The sequence below is a fragment of the Gnatocerus cornutus genome, chromosome 9, assembly GCF_029298725.1.
Source record: "Gnatocerus cornutus isolate USDA-ARS CGAHR chromosome 9, icGnaCorn1.1, whole genome shotgun sequence".
Classification (NCBI taxonomy): domain Eukaryota; kingdom Metazoa; phylum Arthropoda; class Insecta; order Coleoptera; family Tenebrionidae; genus Gnatocerus; species Gnatocerus cornutus.
The window spans coordinates 9,711,336-9,732,387 of NC_142241.1; the positions used below are offsets into that span (position 1 = coordinate 9,711,336).

Sequence of the window (21,052 nt, forward strand, 5' to 3'; positions counted from 1 at the left end):
AAGTGAGTATGAAGATTCGAGGGATTTAAATAATAAAACTGTCCCTATTTGTCTTGATCGTTGCACAAGATATGCAATTTTATCGGGTTGAAAGAACCGTTCGCCACATATGTAATTATTTGTAATCAAGCACATACGATTCCTACACTAACACTCCTCATACATGCATAATTAAGTGCCATAATAACATGATTCATGAGCTTTAATTAGTTAACATAAAACCGGCAAAAACGGAGTTCAGTCAACCGTTGATCAACATGCATAAAGTTCTTCCTATCATAATCATGAAACACGGCCAAGAAAAAACCCAAGTGGTTGGGTTATCGCGACCAAGTTTCGTTTAGATTAATTTTCGCGGATGTAAACACCAAAGAATCGACAGTTCAACGACCAGAATTAGAGTTGAAAATTAGCACGAACATGATGGTATCATAGATATTCTTCATGGGGGCTTTGTCGTATTGTGGAGGCACTAAAATGGATAATAGATAAATATCAATAGAAGTAATACTGTTTGTCTTTTCGTGTCTTCCATTAACAACCAGCGGGAAGTCTATGCCTTCAGGTGACAGTCATTACTTCTGATCCTAGCAAGATGAACATGTTTTGTTATCCACTCCTGATTCAGATCCTAAATAAATAAAAAGGCTTCCAGTATTCACTTTTTATTCCGATACTAAATTTTTCTCTCAAGTTGTTGCTCTTGGCTTGCCACGGCGAGAATTATTAATAAGTTTACCTTGAGTATAAAATTCTTTCATTGGGTATCTTCAGCGCTACAACTTTCTTCTGTTTTCAATTACCAGTATCCATAAATAAACGTAGAAACAATTACTTGCTCGTATCGATAACGTTATTACTTCTATTGTAATCTAAGAATTAACACATCGACGTGTTACGCAGTAAGTGGATTTTAACAAGTTTTTCACTCATGCCTAAAACTTATTTGAAACGGTTGCAATTGAATTGGCTCCAATTGATATTCAGTTATTCGTTTGATTCAATACTTTTTCAAAGAAGAAAAACTGAGACAATTTACTACACAATACGATCGTTCCATTTTAATCCGCTGTCAATAGACAACCCAAAAAACTGGACAGACTTGAGATTACAGTTCTTTGCGTCAATTATTTTTTTGTTACGATCTTCATTTAGATTGACTGTTCGTCATTTCTTTTCGTGCAGTTTTTGAATATCCACGTCACAACATTGTCTTATTAGAAGAGAAAACAGCAATTGTAACTTAATAGGTTTTACCTTTAAACCGACAAAATTCTACTTCTCTGATGAGTCTAGCCTAAATAAAACTCCATCAATCATATCGCATGAAAAATTACCACTTAATCTTCTTTACACTACGAGTACAAATTAAAACCTTTTTAAATTGAACACGACATCAAAACATACCCTGCGGCGTCAAACCATGGACAAACAAACCGCAAAATTTCACTTGGAAATCGGCTACTTTTGTACGATTCCATAATAGCCAAAGTAGGACACTGATCGAAACGGATGCGCTTTGATTTTGTTGCATTCAACCACCTTGATGTTTTCTCTTATTTATTTGAACACAAAATTATGAGAAGTTTCATTTTCGCCAAAATTTCGAAACTTGTCATTAGCATTGTGAATAAAAATTCACAGAGACGGTATAATCAAATAGAAAATAACTGCTTTCGGTGGAGGAGAAAGCAGAGATGGATTTTGACCGCCCTTTAGTGTCATTGTACAAATTAATGGATCAAATGAAACAGTTTTGACAGCACAATAGTTACATGGGTGGGGTCAGTTTTCTATGTAGATTACTCTTTTTTGTCCACGCTTTCTGACATATCTGGTGCAAGGATCGAGTTCAATTTAGCTCCTCGTAATTAATCATACATTATAAAAAGTACTGTTTTTAACTGGTCGGGAGGCATTTCTAAATTAAACACGACGGAGAGGCTATAAAACACTGTCGGGACATTCGGTATTACGCTTTTACTAATACATTCTTTGTCTAAACACATTAATTTATAATGATATAGGTTCCCGGTTTGCATCACGGTGTTGCTTTGAACACGATCATCTGTTTTTTGAGGAATCAAAAACGAGTTGTAGAAAGTACCGCTAATTGGATATTGGAATGACATGATATTTCAAAAGTGCAATAAATAAATTTTAATTTGATCTTTTTTCAAACAACAGCTAAATTGAGCAAAACAACAACAATTAATTTGTTGTAAATTTACGTCTACATGTGACGAATGAAAATTTGGCAATCTGAGCGAACGGAAACGTTTATTAGTTCTATTTTCGCCCAAGATTAGCTTGTATACTTGCAACCGTGTAGATTAGAAGATTTTAAAGATTTTGTCGCGCGTTTATTTTATCCGTTGAATTAGAAAATAGAAAATGAATTCTATTTTTACCTCCACGTGTTATTTCTCAAAAAAACATTCACATTGAGTTCTCATTCCATTTATTTGTTAGAACTTGTTTCGAGAAAATATAGGCCGATTCTCAGTGTGTCTTGTAAATAACTTTCCAAATTTGTTAAACAAAGTCGAACATTATTTCTTTGATGTCACTACTAATACAAAAACGACATAAATAGTCCAACGCGCTGTGAAGTTAACGCGTGTTTTGAGTACTTTTGCCAATTTTATCTGACTAAAATCATATGGAAAATGAGCAACACCTTTGTATAAACGGAAATAAAAATGTTGCCATTATGACAGGCAAAGACGTGCGTTATCTGTTTGCTTATGCAAGTAAAAGCCCATTATTTTCATTGCAGAAAAATTTTCTCTTTACAAATTGTACCACTGGAAGTCTAATCTTTTTCCCTTGAGCAAGTTTCTGTCTCTCTAAAAGTGAGTCCAACAAACCGAAAACGAAAGTTTCATCTTAATAATAATAATAGCATAAATAATTATAAGGTAATAAATCTTAATTGCATAGAACCTCAAGAAAATCGCTAAAACTGATTTATAATAATTTATGATCTCATCTGAGGTTTTACTTTTAGAACTGTTTTTCTCTCGTGAACTAGAATTCAACCCGATATTTGCTTCTACGAGCATATTTTTACAGTTAAAACCACATGCAATCGTATTATCCAAATTTATGGGTTCATTAACAATCACTGAACCACCAAAAGTCGTTGACTCTCCCAGTTTGTACTAATTAAAGAAAAAAACACGGAATTTCCTTGTGCTAATAAATTCGATTAAATTACAAAATTTTGCCCATATACGAATTCTTCCAATATTGCCGAAATCTGGTGACGTAATTTACACTGATCGTGTAAAACACCTGTCAAATAACTCCAAATTACGACTTCAACTTCGAATTCCATTTAGTTTTGTTATGGGACCTTCTTGGGACTTGTCGTCGTCAAAAAGGGAAATCAGTGATGGGCACTCACAGAGACACTCAATGTACTTAATTAAAATGTATATTCGACAAAAATACGTTTACAGGGTAACCGCAACGTACGATGGTAAAAACGGAATTGAATTATAACAGGGTGGTGGTGGTTTTATATGAGTTCTAACAGATAAAAATGGGTTAAAGACCAAATGTCTAATGGGGGTCGCATCCGGATCAAAGATCAAATACATAATTTCTATTAGAAATACAAATTAAGAATATCTACCCGGATCAAAGGGCAGACGTCTATATTAGGGTAGTATCAGGAGCAAAGGTTAAGCTTAGTTATCAGAGATAAACCTACCACCCACTATACTTTAAGTAATATGAATAAAAATTAATTACAAATACATGAAATATTATTAGTGATTATAACACTCTTCCTCCCTAAGAGTTTTGATATACCTACAAAATTTACAATTTAGATAAACTACTATTTCTTGATCGCAAATTATAAGGATTACTAATAACAGGAGTTTGTTCATTGTTTTCTTCCATTGGAACCGCTGGACTTGTAGTTGTTTCGAAACGTTCTCCAGTGTGGACAGACAGTGCAATGGAGTCACGTCTATTTCGAGGTACCCAAAAGTTGGACAGAAGTTTTCCAGAACATTTCTTTGGGAGAAACCGTCCGACACAAGGAATCCAGGTGCAATCGCAGCAGTATCTCGATATGCAGCAGCAGATAGAGAATACGACAACGAGAACGAAAAGCACTGCGATCGAGAATCCGAAAAAGTTGAAGTACTGATGACTGCCAAAGGAGTTGTTCATCTCGGTTTCCAGGGCGTCATCGAACTTTTGAAGTTTGAGGTTCGCATGCCGAAGTTCGTCCAAATTATTGCTGTCGATGTGAATAGGATCCATTTGCGAAGCTACCAAAATCTTCTGATTTTCTACACAGCAATCGTCGGAATTGATGTCGACATGTGGAATGTAGTTCGTGAAGTTGTGGGAAATATTGGATGAAGCAACCAAGTTTGTAGTCATCGTGTAGCAGTGACAGTGAGGTGCCAATTCCAAAATTCCAACATCTTTGAACGTAATTTCGATGGCGTTTTCGAAATCAGAGTCGCATGAGATCGTAGCTGGTGTTGCATGGCTCATAGCATATAACCATTGATTACTAGATAATTGATGCCAAACTTCGATGTTTGCCTTGATGGTTCTTGTCATACAATCTTCAGGTATGGACTGGACATCTTCAACTCTAAGTTTCACTTCGCAGATTGGTTGTTGTGACGTTAGACGTATGACAGGTCTTGGACAAAGATATTCGGAATTCAGCAGTTCCAAGCAAACAGAGAGATCTTCCAACTGTCCGTAGTGCGTCCTTGTAATGCTCATCATTAGGAAGGAAAAACTAGGATTGATATAGGAATAGACAGTCGAATGATTTGATGGTGAAGGGAGAGGAATTAATTTATATAAAAAGTATCTAATGTTATCTACTAAAGGAATTCTGATAACATAAATTAGAACATCATTATCATAAATTACTGAAATTTTACTTAATGCAAAATAATTGTGAATTTTAAATTCTTGATCTAGAGGAATTGGAAGTTGAGTATTCGATTTAAGTTTGATGTTACTTAGTTCATTCTTAAAATCGGTCGGAGTGACAATGAATGGATGTAGAATATTTTGCTTTGTAAATAATATTGAAGATATTATTGTGTCGCATTCTTCATTTAGTTCGACAATTAGTTCTTCCAATAAAGTTAGATGATTAAGAACAGCTTGAGCTGATACGATATTGTTAATATTTTCCGATACTGATTTACTAAACGAGTTGAATTTATTAATGTTATCATTGAGCTTATTTTCATTTAATTTAAGAGACTGAACAGAGTTGTAATAAAGATGAGAAATTTGAACATAAGACTAAGGGTTTTGGTTTTCTTAATTTGAAACATATGGCTTCAATAGATTTTTGTGATATATTTTCCGTTGTTTCTTAATAATTACGACAACTGTTTGATTTGGATTAATTTTTTCTATTTTATAGGGACCTTTATAAGTCGGTGATAGTTTTTTACTATATCCTGGCTTATTTGCTCTATCTTGGATAAGTACCAAATCATCTTTCTTGAAATTATAGTCGTGCGAATTTCTGTCATATCTAATTTTGGATTTTTCTTTGCTTTTTCCTGAATTTTCGCGGGCAATTTCGAATGTTTTGTTTAGTCGGAGTTTTAATTGTTGATGGTAGTCATCATAACTATATCTGAATTCTGGTGAAGAAGTTACTGTTTGTGGTAAAATAGCTTTATTTCCGAAAACTAGCTCAAATGGAGTAAATTTAGTTGTTGTGTGAATTGATGTGTTATACGAAAACATGGCACTTGATACAAACTTATCCCAATCGGTTTGTGTTTTGTTAATAAAGTGTTTGAGGTAATCTTTAAGTGTGGAATGTGAACGTTCTAGAGCTCCATTGCTTTGTGGATGATATGGTGAAGTAGTAATGTGACGGATCTTGAAAAGTTTATTAACTTCTTTAATCAAATTAGAGGTAAAATCAGTGGAGTTATCGGTTACAATCGATTTAGGTATGCCGAAAATCATGATGAATTCGCATAATTTTTCAGCAATCTGCTGAGCTTCATGATTTGGAATTGGATATGCGTATGAAAATTTTGTTAAATCGTCTTGAAGAGTTAGGATGAATCGATTATTACTTTCGGTGATAGGTAATGGACCTACGATATCGAGAAATAATTTTTCAAATGGTTGAGTTGCGGTGGAAGTTATTTCCATCGGTGCTTTAAGAGGGTGACGATTTGTTTTGTTTAACTGACAATCTTTACAACTTTTTATAAATTTTCGTATGTCCTTTTTCATGTTTTTCCATTTGTATATTTCTTTGATTATCTGATACGTTTTGAAAAATCCCCGATGTCCTGCGATGGCAGTACAATGATTTTCTTTCAAAATGTTGTTAATTTCTTCTTCGTCTTTTGGCTCTAATTTGCAACGGTCAGTTATGGAAACTTCAACATCAGTCTGATTGAAAATATAATGAATCATTTCGTGTATTAAATCTATTTTAAATTTCTTATTTAGTAATCGTGGATTTTCAATGAAAATTTTTCTTAAGTTAGCTTCCCGAATTTTCTTTCTCAAATTGAGCAAACTATAAAAGACATCTTTATAGGATGGTACGTCAAAGTGGTTAAGATGTGATATCATTAAAAATGTAGTTTGTTGCGTCTGATCATTCTTCAAAGTTATTGTATCATAACTGTCGATTTCGTGAGGAATTAAGTTTAAATCATAACGTTCAGAGATTGAATTAAAATATTTGTTATTTTGATTAAGGTCTTTTGAAATGAAGAAAGCGTTTGGAAATTTGGAAAATGGTTTTTCGCGAATGTGATTGATTTCGATTAAATCTTGATTTTGATAATGAAAACGAATAAAATCATCATATGATTCGTTGTTTATCATCATTATGGGGTTTCTTGAAAGAGCGTCAGCATTTGAATTTATACGACCCGGTTTGTAATGAATTTCGTAGTCGTATTCCTCTAATTTTAAGCGCCAACGTATGAGTCGCGAAGACGGATCTTTACAATTGAATAACCAAGTTAATGGTCGATGATCAGTTATGATTACAAATTTTTGGCCATAGAGGTATGGTCGAAAGTGTTTTGTAGCCCAAACAATCGCAAGTAATTCTTTTTCTGTTGTACTGTAGTTAGTTTCAGCCTTATTGAGTGTACGAGACGCGAATGAGATTGGTAAGTCTTTACCTAGCTCACCTTGTGATAAAACAGCGCCTATCGCGTAATTTGAAGCGTCCGTAGTTAAAATAAAAGGTTTCGTGTAATCAGGATATTGCAAAATTGGTTCATTTATTAAGGCATTTTTGAAATGCTGGAAAGCGTTTTCTTGTTCTGTATTCCAAACAAATTTTACACCCTTTTTTAACAAAGTTGTTAATGGTTTTGCAATAGACGAAAAGTCTTTAACAAATTTTCTATAATATCCCATTAAACCGAGAAATTGTTTAATCGATTTTTGATCGACAGGTGTAGGATAGTCGACAATTGCACGAATCTTTTCAGGATTTGGTTTTACGCCATTATCAGTAATAACATGACCCAAATATGAGATTTCCTTATGTAAAAATTCGCATTTGTCGGGTTGTAATTTTAAATTGTTTGTTCTTAACCGTTCGAAAACGTTTTGCAATTTGTCGTTATGTTCCTGTAATGAAGAGGCATATATTATGATGTCGTCTAAATATGTGAAGCATTGACTTCCTTCAAGACCAGTTAATACTGATTTCATTAATCTACTAAAAGTTGCAGGTGCATTTTTTAGTCCGAAAGGCATGCGAAGATATTCGTAATGCCCATTAGGTGTTGAAAAAGCTGTTTTATTGACGTCTTCAGGTCTTACTAATATTTGATTAAATCCCATTGCTAAGTCCAGAGTAGTGAAATATTTACTATGTCCCAACTGATCCAAAATATGGTCTATATTTGGAATTGGAAAGGAATCGCCTACTGTGAAATTATTAAGTTGACGATAATCTGTTACAATGCGCCATTTACGTTTACCTGAAGTGTCTGTTCTAGTTTTAGGCACAACCCAAAGTGGGCTGTTGTATGGACTCTTTGATGGTCTGATTATATTGTCTTTTAGCATTTGATTTATCTGATTTTCAACTTCGATTTCGTGAACTTTTGGATAACGATAGATTTTGGATGAAATCGGTTTTACATTTGTTGTTATTATTTCGTGTTGAACCGTTTCCGTATGTGTTAAATTATCACCCGGAAGATAAAAGATATCGTCATATGATTTACAGAGATCCATGAGTGTAAATTTCTCTTCTGGATTTAAATGTTCCAATCGTAAATTGGTTTGTAATAGATCCGATCTATTTTTTAAATTTTGGCTTTTGTTTACAGAGTCTTTGTTTATCGTGAAACATGCATGACTGTCGAATTCCTCTAATACTAAGTCGATTTTCTCGATTTTGATTATTTTATTAGAAGAATTAAGAATTGTGGTTAATGCTTTTCCGTTTTCATTAACTTTCAGAATTGCCTTAGCAAGATAGACATCGTCAAGAATTTTGATTTCAGGAGTTAGACCTTCTGAAATATTTTTATTTAGAATGTTAGCTTCAACTATTGTCTCAGAACGAGGTGGAAGATAATAGCAGTTATTGTTGACAACATTTGAATTAAAACTGAGTTTTAAAGGAAATGGCAGATCTTTAAGTTTTAATTCAGATTTTTCGTAATTGATTTCGGCTTTTTGTTGAGTTAGCAGAAAATCGTTGCCAATTAAACCGTCGAATGGAATATTCGTATTGTCTTTAACAATGTAAAATTTAATCGTTATCTTGTGATTAAAGAAATTTAAATCTAAAGATACGCTACCGACTGTGTCAACTAAACCGTTTGCACTCAAACCGTTCAGCGAAACTTTATCTTGAGGATTATAAAAAACACCTTTTAGTTTTCGTAATTTATCCACTTTAATTAGACTTACACTTGCCCCTGTGTCTACAAGAAATTTGAAATCCAAATTCTGGTGATTAACCGATAAATAACAGGCACTATCATTATGAGATAAAAAGACGTTTTCTATTTTTAGTTTATGATTATTGGGGTTCTCGACTCGATTATTTTTAGACTCATGATGATTATTATTATTATTAATAATGCATTTACAAACATTTAGATTTTCGTTTTGACTTCTTGCCGATTTAAGATTTAGAGTAAGTCCACAGGTACGGCAGTTACCTGGGACTGTACGGAGTTTAAATGTACATCGGCTTGGGAAGTTGTAGTTTGATTTTGTCGTTTTTTGTTATTGTTATATTCGCGTTTTCGACATTCGTGAATCAAATGTCCAGATTTTTTGCAATAATTACATGTTTTATTTTGATTTGAATTTTGATTGCTCGCGCTGGATGCGTTTTGATTATTGAAATTCACGTTATTATCGTTGCCTTTTTTTCTCGTTCGACAATCTTTAAGTAAATGACCAGGTTTTTTGCAGAAGTTACAAATTTTTACAGAGTTAAAATTGTTAATTTTTCGAACTTGCAAATGTTTTTCTTCTAATAAAGCTTCCGAAAGTGCAGATGCTAATGTAGATGGTTTACTACGACGAAGAGCTGTAGAAATTTCGTCTGATGAATGAAGAATGAATCGTTGTAAAGCCATCTCGCGAATTGAATCTAATCTACCTTGTAAATTTATATCACCTCTATGTTTAAGAGAAATTGCATTTAAAACACGAGTTCGAATCTGGTCTAACCTAGTGTGAAATGAATGTACTGATTCCGTTCTGTTTTGTCTAATATTATTTAAATCTTCAAGCAACTGAGTTAAGTCTCTATTATCAGAAAAAGCTTCGGTTAAAACATTTTTTAAGTCATCCCAATTAGTAAATTCTTTTTCCTGAATTTGAGCTCTAGCTGATCCCTTTAGTTTTGACACAATATAAACAAGCATTAAACTTTTTTGTGTACCTTCACACAACTTATAAGCGTTCTCACAGTTTTGAAGAAACTCATAAAAATCTCGTCGATCTCCCGAAAATGAATCAGGTATTAAAGACCTTATATCAGAGAAATTATGGACTGGAGTTGCTGGAGTTGTTGGAGTTTCAGGCATGATTATAACAAGCAATAACAAGTAGCACAAAAAACAGCAAGAAAAATAAATCTCTGCTTACCGCGAAAGAATCCTGCGTTTTCTTTGGAATGTTGATCCCGATGGTTTCAATCTTCCAATGCTCCCAATCGAATGCTTCTAATCTTCCAATTAAATGTTCCCAATCCCACTTCTGACACCAATTTTTTGTTATGGGACCTTCTTGGGACTTGTCGTCGTCAAAAAGGGAAATCAGTGATGGGCACTCACAGAGACACTCAATGTACTTAATTAAAATGTATATTCGACAAAAATACGTTTACAGGGTAACCGCAACGTACGATGGTAAAAACGGAATTGAATTATAACAGGGTGGTGGTGGTTTTATATGAGTTCTAACAGATAAAAATGGGTTAAAGACCAAATGTCTAATGGGGGTCGCATCCGGATCAAAGATCAAATACATAATTTCTATTAGAAATACAAATTAAGAATATCTACCCGGATCAAAGGGCAGACGTCTATATTAGGGTAGTATCAGGAGCAAAGGTTAAGCTTAGTTATCAGAGATAAACCTACCACCCACTATACTTTAAGTAATATGAATAAAAATTAATTACAAATACATGAAATATTATTAGTGATTATAACAGTTTAAAGTAATTTTTTTTGAATTCCCATCAAATTACCATACTAACGCAAAATCTGATTGAATCTAAGCGTTTATAGCAGTTATAAACATCTGATTCGTTTATATTATTTCCATCTATTTATACAAATCCTCGGTGGAACTTTTTATTGGCTTCATACCTTGAAACCATTCGCTATACTTCGACAAGATAATAACAAACACAACGTCACGATAATGAAATGAACACTTTCACCAAAAGTTCTTTTGTTCCTGTTCCAATTGTTATTTTGCGGCTGAATTGGGAAAAAAGTGCTTATATTTCACGCACAAAGTGCGTAGGTTTATTTACAAACAGGTTAATTACAATACACGCTAGACGCAATTTGCATAAAAATCCGCTTAAGATCCAGAACAAAAAACAATACCAAGTATGAACCACATGTTTTATTTATCTACAGCGATAATTTGCACTTTGATAAAATATGTAATTATTTCAGCAATGCATACCGGATTTTGTACCATGATTGAAACAAAAACGTAGCTAATATGGTACTGTTTTCACTTTTTTCTGATCTTTGGCCCTCAACTGTCTTTCCTTTTACTACCTATTTCCCTGATTCTTTCTGCTTTCTTCCAGTGAAATTTAATTATCTGTTGTATTCAGGTAATTCTCGAACATTTACTGCACTCAAGAATGCATCTTAGTTTCTGATAGACTGAACAGTATTCTACAATTATCGAAGCCTTCGCTATAACATGCATGTACTGTAGAACTGAAATTTTCAGAAAATGCGTTCTTCTCCTCCTAACTAGGACGTCATTGCATCAATCATAATGTCATCATCATCATCAAGTTATTGTGAACTTGCTACGAAATGGGTTAAAATGGCGGACAAACAATACAAACCACGCGGTCATTTCCGCATGACATCAATTTTTAATATGTGCAATTACAACGCGGTTTTTGATCGACATGTAACGGTTCGTCGCCGGCTTGCACGCTTTAGCAACCAACAAAATCTATCGATTTCGATCTGTCAACTTTCTAGAGAAAAAACGCTTGTCGTGTTCTTATTGTGGTCACCTTCTCACAGATCGTTAATAAATCTGTTCCTGATGTTAGGTTTGATTAACGTAATCACAGGAAATTATGACGCTGCAACGCAACAATTATATGGCTTTGCCGGTTACTTAAGCAATGTGGTGTTACATGCTTACTACCGTGTTGGGAAATTGTACAAAATGAGAGTATGGGCATCAATTTCCCCGACAAAGATATGTTTTCCATTGTTTTAATGGCGGTACATTATAAAAATATTTGTAATGCAGTAAAGAATTCCTGGTTACTTTACGAGAAAGGTTAATTTAAATCAACTCAACTTGGAGTTTTGAGATTCTGCAAATACTGTTATGTAACATTCCATTGGCGGAATTTTAAGGCAGATTTTAATTACTTATTATTACAAGGCTGTGATGCAATATTACCATGAAAAATTTCCAAAGGTGGTTCTTAAATTGCTTTTCGACAATCTCTTTTTGGGCAATTGATCGAAACGAAACAAATTAATATTTGATTTCAGTTCTGATAAATAGAAACTGCTTTACGAACATTTACTTGGTGATTATTAATTTTACGAAAATTACCGGAATTCAGTAGAGCAAAGATAATGCGCGATCGGTTTAACGATACTTTTCACCTGTGAGTCAACCACCTAGAAGTTCGATTAATTAACATAGTTAATAGATTCATTGCAGGTAAACAGCTTGAAAAACGCTAATTAGGCGGTAATTGCGATACGGAATGTAACCCCTCGTAATTTCGATTTCGATGCGAGTTGCTGCTTCAAAAAAATGCGGGATTAATGACTCCAATAAAATTACAATTTATCTCCTTATTAAGCGAGAATGATAACATTGGGTCACCACTCTTCATTCGAGGTGGAATTAACAAATGACATTAACTTCTTATCGAGCAAGGAAAGAAACCTTTTGACCAATGTATAGGCGTTTTGGAAAAAGTCGTAAAACTGCTCAAAGCAGTGAAACTTATTATCTTATTAACCTGATTACAAGATTAGTCATCAAATTTCTGTTTTTTACATTTTTAATTAATTATTTTTCACCCAAATTTACTGTACCTACTTACTTTTCCAAAAGACAAGTAAAAAGAGTCCGAATCGTAGGCAAATGCGAGTTTTCTGTTATCCAGTTTCCGGGTAACCCAACCCATTTATCGCAAGACCTCGTTCAACCACCACAAATTTTTTGAAAAGTGAACACAAAGACTTGTTTTATCTCACGTTGTAAAACCACACAACTATAAACAAATATGTTGTATATTCTGGACTGCTTGTCTACCTTGTATGTACTAACTCAACTCTATCTTATCATGAGCATAAGAGAAAAGTTTTATATCATTTCTTACAAAATAAGGGCGCGTCTCAAAACAGACTCCTGAGGATAAATTATCTAATAAGCAATAAGAGTCGCTCCTAATTATGGCCCACTAAATAAACAATTGCCAAATTCGATAACATTATCAGTGTTTAGAAACATTATCAATCAGGTTAAGTCCGCTGGCCTTGACCGGGAAGTGTTTCATTAAAATAAAACATTTTGGTTCATCAATTTAGAGGCTAATTAAGCCATTTTAGGAAAAGACTTCACTTTGTCCAACTAGAATTGAAACACTATTAGGACTTGGAACAATGACTAGAAAACCGTTCTTTGATGATGGCTCACTCCCTCCGCTTCCTTATCATTACAACAGGGGTAGTAAATTAACGAGATTATTTGAGGGGTTTGTCATTATCGACTACCAACAAAGGAGTTTATGATGGTTCCAAATTAATTTTCGAAAGTTAGGGATGACTCACTAAAATTGCGCATTATTTAGATAAGACCACATGCATTTTTCTGCTGGATGATGGATACAAATTGATGTGGTTTTGCTTGATCTGAATTAATAATTTCTGGTCCAGTTCTGAAATAAAAATTATCCCAGCGTGAACCACAATGACGCAACCAAAACGATAATGATAATGCTGTATTTGAGTAGAAAATGCCCTGGATATAAAACAAATTGCTTCTTAATGTGATAGGCTTGTTTTGGTTGAAATTTAATTATGTACTAGTCAAGCTTGAAACAACCAAGGCCAATTCCAAAGAATTCTAAATTCGCGTGTTTGAACAGAAATATTTATTCAAACAAAAATACGAATTTATGAATTTGTCAACGACTTAAAAGGCTAAGTAAAGACAAAACTCGGAATGGTGGGAATTAATTATGACCGCACTGATAATGAAGTTATTTGGGACCACGCAGCAAATTGAACATTTTTAGATTGAATGGATACAATTGAAAGCAATTTCGCGGATTATTGCCAACAATTATCGAAAACTGATTCATTATAAAATTTCGGTGCCTTGCACCCTTTCCTCCCCCACAAGCCGCCCTTGCTGCATTACTCATTTGACCGTATCTCGCAGCCTCCGATCAATGAATTGCAAATCGAATGCCTCTAAACCGGTCGAACATCTATTGATTCCTGGGACAGAGCCAATGCATTTAGATCGCTTCCTCATACCGGAGGCGGCAAAAACCCGCCACACTCGACTGAATTTATTATGCAACGGGAAGCAACCGAAATACTCACATCATTCTTGACTGGCAACGTCCTAAGACGCGCCCTTGGCGGTTTCCGTTTTCCTTTCCAGGGGGTGGCATTGTTGGTATTAGCACCGCTGCCGCCGCCACCGGTGCATAGGATGCTCTCCCATGGAGATGGCGGATTTGGGGTCCTTGGAGGCGGCAGGATGTACAGCATTGTCACCAACTAATCACAAGACATTGCTCGGTTCAATGGGGTTTGTATTTTGGTTTGGGCTCGTAACGCACGCACACTACCACCGAGGCTGCCTGAAGCAAACTGACAGAACAGCTGCGAATGCGATGAGAGCTCCAATACGACAACTGCACGGTACTAAAAACCCTGATACCGTTATTGTCCAAGTTGGGAAAAAACAGGTCAAAAAAGGTGACAGCAGTGGCTTAATGCCTTTTTAGGAAGGTGATTTTATTAATATGGGAAAAAGACAATTTCTACGGGACTTTGATACTGGCTCATCGAAAATATTTACGTTTTTTTTGGTTTGACTGCCACGAGATTAGATAAGGTTCTAATTAAATATAACCTAAATAGATTCACTTTAAATACTATAATGACAGCGATGTTTATAAGTCTTCCCGCACTTTTAAAGCGTTTCTAAATATAAACAATGACTGGGAAGGAAATAACTTGGGACTTACGAGGCTAGTTGGTGAATTATTGATGCTGGGACTCCTTTGCACGGTGACTAGGGCCATGTCTCACAATTTACACCACACAACCACATCAGTTTCGTTCACAAAACCCCCACAGCTCAAAAACACCCTTTCAAAAATGATTTTATTATTTTTGACAAAAAACTAACACAACAAACGTCATACAGGGCCATGTTCAATACTTTCATTTCGACCAATCACGAGGCTCGTTACAAAAATTAACCAATCAGCGCGCGGTGCACTCGTCAAAAAACCCCTAGCGCCATCTGTACCTCACCTACCTAAACATTACCACAACTGTAAATTGTCAAATGTGCTGCAAGTCAGATTTCAAAAATGTCGAAAATTTTCACCCCAACGAACCAAATCAGATTAACAAACATCGCGGTGGTGCGTATAAAAAAGGGAGGAAAACGTTTCGAGATCGCCTGTTACAGAAATAAAGTTGTGTCATGGAGAAATCAGGTGTAAGTAGAGCGCATATTACGAATTATTGCACAATTAACTTAAGCGGTTTGTAGCGAGAAAGACATCGATGAAGTCCTTCAGTCCCATGCGGTTTTCACCAACGTTTCGAAAGGCCAAGTTGCGAAAAAAGAGGATTTAATTAAAGCTTTTGGTAAAGACGATCAAACAGAAATCTGCAAGGAAATTTTAATGAAAGGCGAACTACAAGTGTCGGATAAAGAGCGCCAAAGTCAAATCGATCAACTTTTCAAGGACATTGCCACCACAGTTTCTGAAAAATGTATCAATCCGGAGTTAAAACGACCTTATCCTGTCACAATCATAGAAAAAGCAATGAAAGATGTTCATTATTCAGTCAAGCCCAACCAGTCAGCCAAACAACAAGCTCTTCAAGTTATTAAACTATTGAAAGAACAGATACCTTTAGAGCGAGCTAAAATGAGGCTCAAAGTCATCTCAAGAGGGAAGACGGCCAAGAAGTTTAAAGACAAGATTAGTAAGATCGAGAGCGTGGAAATCGAGAAAGAGGATCGCGAAGAGGACCAATTGACGCTCATTTTTGTGGTAGATCCCGGCTACTTCAAGGAAATTGATCAAATGGTGCAAGCAGAAATAAAAAACGGAGCGTACCTGGAAGTTCTATCGTACAAGGAAATGGCGTCAGGCCTTGAATACATGTAAATTGTTTTTATTAAAATCATATGTAAACTGTCCTAGTCGTCATTACTAATAACAAGATATATACAAAACAGACACAAAACTTAACTATTGAGCTTGAATTTTTTCATCAGGCTTTGGGATGTAAATTGACTCAGTTCTTTTATCCAGTTTGGCAGCCATTCGCGATACAACAAACAAAAAGTCGCCCAACCTGTTCAAGTAACTGAGGGCCTCATTATGTAGTTGCCCATCTCTAACAAGTGGTACAATTATTCGTTCCGCCTTGCGACAAATTGAGCGTGCAACATGCAACGACGCACTTGCCACTCCGCCTCCCTGAAATTCTCTTATAATTACATATAAAGACAACCCTTGAAAACTCACTGGTATAATGTATTGCTCTGGTGGCGGCAGTTCTTTTGAGTATTCATGGATCCAGTCTTCTAGTTCTTTAGTGTGGCTGATTGGTATAAGTTTCTTTGAAACGTCACTGGAACGTGATATTGCAGTACTTAAATCTATTATAATAGTTTGGATTCGTTTGAGTTTATCAGAGTATTCATGTTCAGATTCTTGGGCGTGTTCACGCGCCAATCCTATATAACTAAGTAGCTCTTCCGTGGCCCCAATTGCGTTAAAAACTCTGTCATCTTTAGGCAACGTCTCATCCGATAAAATGCGAGATACTCCTTTATCTCCGTCTCGGTTGAAATACTGAGGACTAAATTTCCTTCAATTAAAGCGTAAAAACGTCACAAAAAAGCAGAGAATATTAACTCACTTGTCGCTAAAATGTCTCAATACACTCGTTAACTGGGGCTGAAACAGGCGCCGAAAAACCATCTCCGATAAAATAACAGGACAACACAAACAAGAAGTGAGGTTAGGGAAACGGGATTTGACAGCTGTGTCAAAGGTTACGTCACTCCTAAATAAAGACTTATTTCGATTTAATTAGCACTAAAAAACCAATTAGATCCATTAGAATCACAAGTAGCACCACACAAGTAATTGCTTACTTCGAAAACATAACAATTAACATATTTACGACAACATGTCAAACATAACCTTACATAACCTCAAATTCTGTAACACATGTTTGCGAAACCTGTTCTCCTGGAGGAGTTATTGTGATTCCAAAGGTGACACCCCTCCAAAAGTGTTGTTTAAATATTTGATTCGTCAGTGCGATCGGTTACCCGAAGGCCCCAAAAAATACTACAAGTTCATGATCAAACAGGTCCGTTTTTACCTTTTTCTGTAACAAAAAACTATTATTTTCGTAGAGTTTCAAGCAGCACGTCAAAGAAACAGATCCAGAAAGGATAAGAGAAATCGTTGCACGTTCCTTTGAGGATGCTGACTGGGTTTTAAAAAAAGTAAGTTGTCTGAGTGGTAACGAGGATTTACCGGTTTTTTTCAGTATCTTCCTAAGAAGAATTAAAATGGATCAAATTCCGTTAGTCACAAGTACCAATTTTATACCATTGGAGAATTTCTGGAATGTTGTACAGATTTATCATGATAGACCTAATGTAGTGAACAGGAAATTGGTGGCAGCTACGCCGCTTCTATTTTGTAGAATTTCTCTCCAGTGCCCTCGTATTAAACGGATTTGTGAGATGTTCACGCGAGAGGCAGTTTTATATGAGATTAGAAAGGTCCAAGATGTCGGTAAACTCAATCTAGAATTCATCAGAACCATAACAGACGTGTACGACAAAAGCGCGCTGATTGAAGAAGTTAGTTTTAGTGACTTTGAACAGAGTCCTGCCGGGGAATTCATTTCGCTACGTTTATTAGTTCCACGTGGTCCCCAGGCAAAATGTATAGAGATTGTTATTTTTGATAAAGAAAGGAGAACAGTGACATTTTTTGCCCCCCAAGAACAAACTCAAACAGTCGCACCTCCATTCCCCTACCATATTGAACTGACTCAAGTTGGAAACCTCAAAATTAACGTGAACTCATTTGAAGATGCAGACACCGCAAGTGCCGAGTGGTTAGCCGACAGATTGTTTCCAAAAGTTTTGAAGTGGGTTGAAAATGGGATTCTTGAAGACACAAGTATCAAATCTCTAGGACTGATATCTCCAGAATCGTACCACGCGCTATACTCAGAACTGAAGCTGAAATATGGAGAGAATCTCGTCAAGCGATGGCCCCAAAAGGCGAATACAGACCCCCATAAATACGTGTATGAAGATATAGGAATTGTAGCGTATTTAATTTGTTTGTGGCGCAAAATTGGGGCTCAGAACATCAACTTTGTGGATTGTGGATGTGGGAACGGTCTTCTGGTTTATATCCTGAATAAGGAGGGCTATCAAGGCTGTGGTTATGATATTAGAGAACGTGAAGTCTGGGAACTCTACTCAAACGAAGCTGACGTTAGGATAGGAACGATTACCCCAAAATCCGTTTTTTCGGACGCCACATGGATTATTGGGAATCATTCGGATGAATTAACGCCGTGGATTCCTGTAATAGCTCTGAACAGCTCACCTAGGACTAATTATTTCGTTTTACCATGTTGCACGTACGATTTCAGTGGGCGCAAATATATGAGAATCAACAATAAAACCAGTCAATACAGAGATTATATTGATTACATCAAAAAAATTTCAGACACGTGCGGATTTACAACTTGTATAGATAAACTCAGAATACCATCAACCAGAAGGACGTGTTTAGTTGGGACTAGGCTAGAAAACCCCCACGATGACGTTAGAAAAAATATCTCCGCTTTTATTGCTGAACGTTTAAATGGGAGTTTTCAGGCAAGGAACGCAGTTGAAACAGTGCGGAATTGCACCCATTTAAAAAAAGACCTGATTGAAAGAATCGTAGATTTGGTTTTTAAAGAGATTTTAGACACTCCTTGTCTTGTAAAAGCAGATACGGGGCAACCGTGGAATAAAGGAGGAACGAAAAACTTGAAATACTTGTCTGGTAAAATTTCTGGAGAAGACAAAAATCAACTGAAGAAAGAATATGGTGGGATGCAAACTTTGCTGAAGAATCATAAATATATATTTAACGTTCGCGGTGGTGCTGTAAGTTTGCAGAGTCCTAGAAGTATTAAGGAATTTGATAAATACAGGGAGAAGACGTGCTGGTTCATGGGTCATCATCCAGATGGGTGTTTCTATGAGGCTGAAGATTGTGCTTACAAACACTGAGAAATTATATTTTGTAAATAAACAATTACTGACGAGAAGTGTTGTTTTCTTTTCCCAAATACATAAGTGCGATGAATGGTTTAAACAAAAAAAAAGACAAGAAATGGTTTTGGACAAAAATAAAAAAGTTATGTAAATCAGTAAAAAGTTGTTAGGAAAATAATGACTACAACAATTTGAATGGCATAATGGACCTGAAAACACTGAAACTAATTTAATATTTATTTTGCAAAAGTTAAACAATAAACTTTACTTATGAGCATCTCCAACTTTTATTCATACGTCATTATAGTACAAAAAATAAAATTGGAAGATACCTTTTATATTATTCCAATCTTGTTGGCCACATCCAATGCATCATAATCCCTGGCTAGTCTCACATACGCCTTCTTCTTACCATCCGGCCTAATCAATGTGTTAACCTTAGCGACGTTAATGTCATACAATTTCTTAACTGCAGCCTTAATGTGGTGTTTGTTAGCTCTTGTGTGTACCAAAAACACCAAAGTATTGTTGTCTTCAATCTTTTTCATCGCGGCTTCAGTAGTCAATGGGAATTTAATAATATTGTACGCATCCATTCTAGTCCTGGTGGGTACAGACTTCCTGGGATATTTAGGATTCCTTGGAGGTCTGAACGTTGGTGGACGATGGAAGTGCACCGACGTTCTGATTTTCCTAGCGCTAGTTCCATGAGGTCCCTTAATCACCTTCTTTTGTATTTTCAAAGCTTTCTGCACTGGAGCTGCAGGCGCTGCGACTTTCTTCCCTACACCTTTCTGCTGTTTCACAGGAACGGTCTTCTTAGGCTTCGTAACGATAGCCTTTGGTGGTACTTTAGGTTTCGCCCCAACCTTAGTAGTCGCCGGTTTCTTGGCGGCCGCTTTGGCTGCAGGTTTAGCGGCGGCGGCTTTAGCAGTGGGTTTCGCACCCGCTTTGGCGGCGGGTTTAGCCGCACTTTTAGCCTTAGAAGCAGCAGCAGGGGCCGGCGCAGCTTTACTACCTCCTGAGGCTTTCGCAGCCGCCGCGGGTTTAGGCGCTGGAGTTTTCGAAGTGGTTTTCTTCTCTGCAGGTTTAGACGCTGTGCTAGTTGAAGATGCTTTCGCAGCAGCTTTGGGGGCTGGTGCTGGAGCTTTCGACGAGGTGCTCGCACCTGCAGCAGCCGGGGCTGATGCAGGCTTCTTCTTCTCCTCTTTCTTCGCAGCTGGAAGAATATTTGAGTAAGAAAAAGTGGATCATAACCTCAATTCTTGAGGGGTGTAAACAGGGTCAGATTTGTGTTACAAGGGTGTTTTCACGGTTCTCAAAGAGATTCCCACACATCTAGTCATCATTACGATAAGTTTCCGTCGTGATTTATTGCTTGTTTTTGTCGAAAAAGTCCGGACATGTGGCCCGATCCGCGTGGTTTTTTAACAAACTCATTTCTGACAAATATCCGGGTTAAAATACACCGACATTAACAGAAAAAGACGGGCTATTGTTATGATTTTAAATTTAAGGGCATTTGTGGGCGAAATCTGTTAACTTACCGGGTTTTTCCGCTGATTTTGGCTTTGTCGGAGCCATGTTTGTCACGAACACACAGTAAAAGAGGTAGTTGTTGAAGTCGCCGCAGGAAGTAGGAGGCGACGCGACACAGAACTGACAGTGCGGGAAATTTAAATTACGAGTACTTCTTTCAGTAGATGAACATTTTTTTAAACTTCATTGGTCCTGCAATTTGGGACGCATGGTCGACGCATTCGGA

The 21,052-nt window shown here is 36.2% G+C and overlaps 5 protein-coding genes across 8 annotated transcripts in view; 2 read left to right on the top strand and 3 right to left on the bottom strand.

Annotated features, from left to right (window-relative positions):
* ssh (Protein phosphatase Slingshot) overlaps positions 1-15,189 on the bottom strand; it is a 36,201-nt gene extending 21,012 nt beyond the window's left edge. The window contains exons 1-2 of one of the 2 annotated variants that reach the window (XM_088045323.1): positions 14,978-15,189; positions 14,325-14,504 (exon numbers count right to left, since the gene is read on the bottom strand). In XM_088045323.1, coding sequence (XP_087901449.1) covers positions 14,325-14,504; positions 14,978-15,034 — 237 coding nt within the window. In that variant the 5' untranslated portion in view covers positions 15,035-15,189. The remainder of the gene's footprint in view (positions 1-14,324; positions 14,505-14,977) is intronic. The other variant, XM_088045324.1, reaches the window with a different exon arrangement.
* Positions 15,190-15,232: 43 nt separating this feature from the next.
* Sbds (SBDS ribosome maturation factor) lies at positions 15,233-16,172 on the top strand. The gene is made up of 2 exons (XM_088045329.1): positions 15,233-15,459; positions 15,514-16,172. Exons 1-2 carry the CDS (start codon positions 15,329-15,331, stop codon positions 16,139-16,141), a joined length of 759 nt encoding a protein of 252 aa, XP_087901455.1. The 5' UTR covers positions 15,233-15,328; the 3' UTR covers positions 16,142-16,172.
* LOC148168681 (corrinoid adenosyltransferase MMAB-like) lies at positions 16,133-17,232 on the bottom strand. Of its 3 annotated transcripts, XM_088045331.1 has the most exons (4): positions 17,140-17,232; positions 16,902-17,080; positions 16,505-16,850; positions 16,133-16,456 (listed from the first exon to the last, which is right to left on the bottom strand). In XM_088045331.1, exons 2-4 carry the CDS (start codon positions 16,961-16,963, stop codon positions 16,226-16,228), a joined length of 639 nt encoding a protein of 212 aa, XP_087901457.1. In that variant the 5' UTR covers positions 16,964-17,080; positions 17,140-17,232; the 3' UTR covers positions 16,133-16,225. The 3 variants fall into 3 exon arrangements, with proteins under 3 accessions (XP_087901457.1, XP_087901458.1, XP_087901456.1); XM_088045332.1 differs by having other exon boundaries at positions 16,505-16,841; positions 16,902-17,232; XM_088045330.1 differs by having other exon boundaries at positions 16,902-17,232.
* Positions 17,233-17,407: 175 nt separating this feature from the next.
* Positions 17,408-19,340, top strand: LOC148168682 (putative tRNA (uracil-O(2)-)-methyltransferase). Its single transcript, XM_088045327.1, has 2 exons — positions 17,408-17,499; positions 17,544-19,340. Exon 2 carries the CDS (start codon positions 17,566-17,568, stop codon positions 19,300-19,302), a length of 1,737 nt encoding a protein of 578 aa, XP_087901453.1. The 5' UTR covers positions 17,408-17,499; positions 17,544-17,565; the 3' UTR covers positions 19,303-19,340.
* A 210-nt stretch (positions 19,341-19,550) lies between these two features.
* RpL23A (ribosomal protein L23A) lies at positions 19,551-20,943 on the bottom strand. Its single transcript, XM_088045328.1, has 2 exons — positions 20,835-20,943; positions 19,551-20,506 (listed from the first exon to the last, which is right to left on the bottom strand). The coding sequence occupies exons 1-2, from the start codon at positions 20,869-20,871 to the stop codon at positions 19,623-19,625; spliced, it is 921 nt and encodes a 306-aa protein (XP_087901454.1). The 5' UTR covers positions 20,872-20,943; the 3' UTR covers positions 19,551-19,622.
* Between the last annotated feature and the right edge of the window lie 109 nt (positions 20,944-21,052).

Bases quoted from the DNA above. Each gene is read 5' to 3' on its own strand.
- Sbds (XM_088045329.1), top strand. From the start codon at position 15,329: ATGTCGAAAATTTTCACCCCAACGAACCAAATCAGATTAACAAACATC. The intron at 15,460-15,513 runs GTAAGTAGAGCG...AGCGGTTTGTAG, and splicing joins GTGTCATGGAGAAATCAGGT to CGAGAAAGACATCGATGAAG.
- LOC148168681 (XM_088045331.1), bottom strand. From the start codon at position 16,963: ATGGTTTTTCGGCGCCTGTTTCAGCCCCAGTTAACGAGTGTATTGAGA. The intron at 16,851-16,901 runs GTGAGTTAATAT...CTTTAATTGAAG, and splicing joins TTGAGACATTTTAGCGACAA to GAAATTTAGTCCTCAGTATT. The intron at 16,457-16,504 runs GTGAGTTTTCAA...AGAGAATTTCAG, and splicing joins CAGAGCAATACATTATACCA to GGAGGCGGAGTGGCAAGTGC.
- LOC148168682 (XM_088045327.1), top strand. From the start codon at position 17,566: ATGGATCAAATTCCGTTAGTCACAAGTACCAATTTTATACCATTGGAG.
- RpL23A (XM_088045328.1), bottom strand. From the start codon at position 20,871: ATGGCTCCGACAAAGCCAAAATCAGCGGAAAAACCCG. The intron at 20,507-20,834 runs GTAAGTTAACAG...ATATTCTTCCAG, and splicing joins AAAATCAGCGGAAAAACCCG to CTGCGAAGAAAGAGGAGAAG.